The sequence below is a fragment of the Lathyrus oleraceus genome, chromosome 1 (genome assembly GCF_024323335.1).
Source record: "Lathyrus oleraceus cultivar Zhongwan6 chromosome 1, CAAS_Psat_ZW6_1.0, whole genome shotgun sequence".
Classification (NCBI taxonomy): Eukaryota; Viridiplantae; Streptophyta; class Magnoliopsida; order Fabales; family Fabaceae; genus Lathyrus; species Lathyrus oleraceus.
The window spans coordinates 431,344,001-431,349,449 of NC_066579.1; the positions used below are offsets into that span (position 1 = coordinate 431,344,001).

The following is a 5,449-nucleotide window of genomic DNA, read 5'->3' on the forward strand; positions in this document are numbered from 1 at the left end:
TGAAGAAGGTGACTGAGCAGTTGATAAATGAAAGATGGGTGCGATCTAGGTTAGTTTTATCGGGCCCCATGATGGGCACCAATTGTACTTGTTAAAAAAAGTTCAATGAGGGACAACCTCTTGTTGCGTAGGCCTGTCTAAGACTTTAGGGTTTGAGACGTGCTAAGAGCTCACCCACCCGGGAATAATGGAGAGGTCCTATATGCTCTACTGAGGGAATTTTGTGATCATTTTACCCATTCTAAGATCGGGGTAAATATAGAAGGCTACTTGGGTTTGAGTTATAAAACTAGATGAGTAGTTTCCCTCTCTTTTAGTCAAAGATGTGTGAATGGAAAATTGGATTCTTCCTTCAATAGTGGAGGAGGCCATTTTTCCTCTACACTTGACCAATTTTGCTCATGCCGCGTATTTCACCAGTTGAATCAGGAGAAGAGCATGGTTCAAAGATAGTTAGGCACATGTCCAATTAGGCGACCATTTCAACAACTACTTCCATTGTGTCGAAGCTCGCACAACGTTTATTTCAATTGGTTTTCTATTGCTTTTTCATGGAATACCCTTTCACAACTTATCAAAATTATCCTATAGATAATCATGCAAGGTGTGATGGTCTAATTAGAAGTGACCAAGGTATATGGTTACGTGATTTTTTCAAAAAATTACTTGAAAGATGTAATGCTTATATTACTATATTTTAGGGGTGTCTTGAAGGAGTTAAGTCTTGTGCAAACTCGTGGATATTTAAAAGTTGAGCTTTATGTGAACTAAAAAGATTGTCGTTAATACATTGAGAAAAGGAAGTATGAGTAGTGTTTTACGTTGGGGATTAATTCAACAAATCACACATCGAAATCAAATTTGTCATTCATGTAGGGAAACAAATGCATGTGTTAATACTCTCGCATATATTGATTATGATCATAATCTCATTTTGATTTTGTATGAACAATGTCTTGCAAACTTCAGTTTTTTACTTATGATCTTTATAGCAACAATCTCTTTGAAAAAAATGTATTTGTATTCGTACCGGTACCCAAAACTGACACCAACATTTATAATTATGTTTAATTAATTAATTTTTTTAAAAATTGTTATTGGTATCGACATATTTGTGTGATATTTGTGTCTTATAACCTATTAATGGTTTGTTGGAGATTGTTACCCTTTAACTGATTTTTATTTAGCTTTCTTTTTTGATTTTGATCCACTTTGTTTTTAAAAAAAAGTTATAGCAGTATTATACTACATGAATATTAATTTAGATGAAATATACTAGCACTTCCAAATTCTGTTTCAGTTCCAATTGAAAAAACATCCACATAAGGTTTTTACCAAAATAAAATAAAATAATTACATAGTATCCCCATAACAACAAACATTGACATAGTTCACAAATAACTCGGTTTTACTAAATGAGAGAGGATAAGAAAATTCAATCAAATAATTCCCACTTGGTAGGGGACGGAGAATGATCGATAATCTCCCACTTGGTTGTAACAATAACAGGCTTCACTGTTGCATTAGAAGTCTTCAGTATATCCAGAGTTTCAACACACTTCTGCACCCTCTTTCCCTGTAAAACCAATCATCATTACATTTAATCAATTACCTTGTTATAAATTCCATAGGACTAACTAATTAACCATAATGTTAATATATAATACCGACACTTATAATTAAGTTTATCTTTTTAATTATTATTGGTGTCAGTGTCATGTTTCTGATGATCTTGCTAAAATACCTGTAAAATTTTCTGCGCAGAGGCATCTCCTTCTGCCGAAATGCTTTCCAATTTAATTGCTTGTCTCATAAGCATCTCAATCAACGTTATGATCTGAACTTCCGGTACTTTGATACCATTGGAGATTGATTTTTCAATCACAGAGACCTGCTCTTCTAGCTGATCAAGCTGGAGACACACATTATTGATCGCACGATTTGCAGTTTGGATCTTCGCATTAATCCGCATCTGAATGAATCGCCGCTCAATACTAGAAGCGTCTTGAATCAACACCAGCTTCGATTTATCTTTCACTCCACACACATCCAAATACTCTCCATTTTCTCGCTCTTTTCCTCTGTATATCAATCTCTGTTCTTCTACCTTCAATCCCGTTTCTTCGCTCATCACCTTCTTCACCTCCCCGAATGTTGCCGTGGAACTCACGTAGACATCGTGCCGGAGTGCACCGTAGGCGATTCGGAGGCGCAAATTGGCCACCGGAGCTTCAGGTTTTCCGATTCGTTTTTGAACTAACATTCCTCCCGGTCTCATTTCCCATTCGGATTTTTCTTCTTTCGTCTCAGGTTGAGACGACGTCGTTTCTCTTCTACTAGTGGTTCCAACGTACCCATTCAGTTTCTTCTTCATCATTTTCAACTCTGTTTTCTTTTCTCCCCGAAAGAGGGAAAATATAAATATTTATAGATTTACAAGTATTTTTAAATTAAAATTCTATTTAAAGACTTTGGTGGTACTTATTCGAGAGAGTAGGAATTTAAAGACTTTGCCACCCAAATATTATGTAGGGCTTCATTGGAGAATCTTGTGGACGAATGAGAATGTGCCACGTGTACCAATAAGTTGGTTTGTGTGTATATTGACATCAAAGTTTGCCGACAGTTGAAGGAACCATCTTGAAGAAACCACACATGGCCATCACAAGCCATGTTGCTTTAGCTTAGTATTTAAAACAGACACGTGGAGGAAATTCATTGGAGGATAGTCGTTTTAGTGATGGGTTAGTGTTAATTAAGATCGTTTATTGTGGTTGGTTTGTTTGTGTTTATTTGTTTCGTTTTCGATGGTAGGAGGATGAATGTACCAAATAGGACATTACTTAGCCTTCCAAGTTGAGAGTGATGAGGTATAACTAATATTGGCCGTTGATTAGAGTTCAAAGTCTAACCATCCAATGGTGTTTAATGGATCAAGACTTGTTGTGAGGTGTTGGTTGGATAGGGGGTTTGCTTCCAAGAGAATACCCTAATTATCTGTTAATATAGATGGATATGGTTTAACAACTTGAAGATGATTAAGTTATTAAGATTGGTATGAATTCAATAATAAACAACACTTTAATTATTACAAACCAACAACATAGATAATTGTCACAAAAATACTTAATTTTATTTTTAATTACATAATTTTTATATAAAAAGACAAATACCATATTACTAATTTGTCTGTTATAAAAAATATGTCTAAAAGTTATGTAATAAAATCAAATATGACGGTTAAAGCATAATCAAATAAATTTTACAAAATACTTATTATGTGTATCAAATAATTTGTTGTTGATAATTAAGTTATATGTATGAAGTATCTATCGCTGTTGAATAGTAATTAGTAACACATTAAGTGAGTTTTTATATAGTTTTTTTTTCTATATGTAAAATAGGAGATCGAAACTTTGACTAAAAGTTGAAAGTATCTAAATCTTTTACCTTTAGACTATTCACGTGTTGGTCCTTGATGAATATGTGTGTTTGTATGATTATTAAACTGATAAAAGAAACATTCTTATGTAAATTAATTAGATACTTTAGTAAAAGGTGCTACCTTGCCAAATGGATTTAGTTGTCATTGACAAGGACATGGCTTTATCAATGTTGTTGTTGAGAAGTCGTTGTCTTCAGAATAAGATAGTGTCATTATATTGGATGGAAAATATCAATAAAGATCAAATTTATTATATAAAAAAATAAATACAATTTTATTTTAATTTTTTTAATAAAATAATGCTAGAAAAATATGAATATTTGAGAGATTAGGTATGATCTAAAAAAAGAATAAAATAAATCAAATATATATAAATGTATCCAAACTCTTACGAACAAGTCAAATCACTATCATTAAACTATAAATTGAATGTTAAAGAGATGTATAATTCGACAAATCCAACATATCTATCAAGAACTCTTCCTTAATGAAAATAGGTAATATCTCTCACCACTGAAAAGTCTCAATCTCATGTTTCTGAGTAGCTAGTCTATAAGCACACTTATTTTCTTCTATGTAAATATGTGTATAAACCCTATTTAATAGAATATTTTTGCAATTGGACCACTTGTTTCGGAGATCCATGGAATAAGGGTATCCATTATGACACAACGGAGGGCCGTTTAAGAGTCATTTTTTATCTAGACATTAGAATACCCTCTAAGACTCATTGCCTCTAAGGCAATCATAATAGCAAGAAGCTTTGCTCTCAACACGTTCATGTCTCCCAAGTTTGCAAAGAAGACTCCCCGAAAACCTCTATAGTGGTCCTTGCAATTGCCTATGTCGCCTCTAAGTGAACCATCTGTGTTGATCTTAACCCACAAAGTGTGTGGTTTACGCCTGAAAAGTGTAATAATTTTGGGTGTGTTTCAGTATCTTTTATCAATTTGGGAATTGTCAAGAATGTCATGCTCTAATTAATGATTAGCAATCCAACCTTTTGAAAATGAGGGGTTGATCTTAGTTAAGGCTAAAATCATCTCCACCACCACTGTCACCAAAGATGTAGAAGCTTTGAAACTATTGTCCTTTCTTGCTAGCTAGATTTGATGGATAATGTGAATCAGGGCTACGATAATCGCATATTTGAGCTTGAAATTGTTGAACATGTGACTCCATACACAAGAGAGGGGGGGGGGTGAATTGGAGAGGTTTGAAAACAGATGGTTGAAAGCAAAATCATTTATAAAATCATAGTTTAAAAATATTTTGTAAAACAAATGAACAAATTGACACCAGAAAAACAAAGGGAAACAAACTACTGGAAAGTAAAAGAGATAAGGAGAAGAAAGAATACTAGAGAATTATTAGGTTTGACCTTAAGGTGACCCATTTATGTCCCCAAGTATTGTTCTTTAGAGTATCCAATAAATTTGAGAGCTTTTAAAAGGATGTGCCCATGAACCTCCTTATACAAGGAAATGAAGTTTTAAGGAAAACTTCTAACCAAACAGTGAACAAGGCTTATAACGGTTATTCTCCAAACCAAATTGAAAATTTCCATAGGGTGATCTCAAACCAAGACGGAGTTTTGAGTTGGCTGTCCTCATATCGAACTGGGGTTTTACAAAAGCTGACCACAAACTGAAATGAGATTTTTACCAGGTTGATCTCGAACCTACTAGGTTGTTACACCAGGATGAACTCATGAAACAGGAGAGATTTTAAATGGGTTGATCTCCTGATAAAGCTTTTAATCAGGTTAAGCTCAAGAACCATTATGGAGTTTTTTATTGGTTGATCTTCATGATCCAAAATAAAGTTTTTTCTTCAATGCGAAACTCACGAACTAAACAAAGACTTCCTAAGACAATCCCTATGGAAGAACTTTTAACTGATTTATCTCGTATCCAAAATAAAAAATTCCTATGGAAGAATTATTTACACAAGAGAAAATACATTTTTGGTAAAATTAAAATTTTACCCTAATATAGAACAATT

At 33.6% G+C, this 5,449-nt stretch overlaps 1 protein-coding gene across 1 annotated transcript; it reads right to left on the reverse strand.

The window, feature by feature from the left end:
* Window positions 1–1,273: 1,273 nt before the first annotated feature.
* LOC127079929 (BAG family molecular chaperone regulator 1) lies at window positions 1,274–2,904 on the reverse strand. Its single transcript, XM_051020281.1, has 2 exons — window positions 1,745–2,904; window positions 1,274–1,576 (listed from the first exon to the last, which is right to left on the reverse strand). Exons 1-2 carry the CDS (start codon window positions 2,375–2,377, stop codon window positions 1,436–1,438), a joined length of 774 nt encoding a protein of 257 aa, XP_050876238.1. The 5' UTR covers window positions 2,378–2,904; the 3' UTR covers window positions 1,274–1,435.
* Between the last annotated feature and the right edge of the window lie 2,545 nt (window positions 2,905–5,449).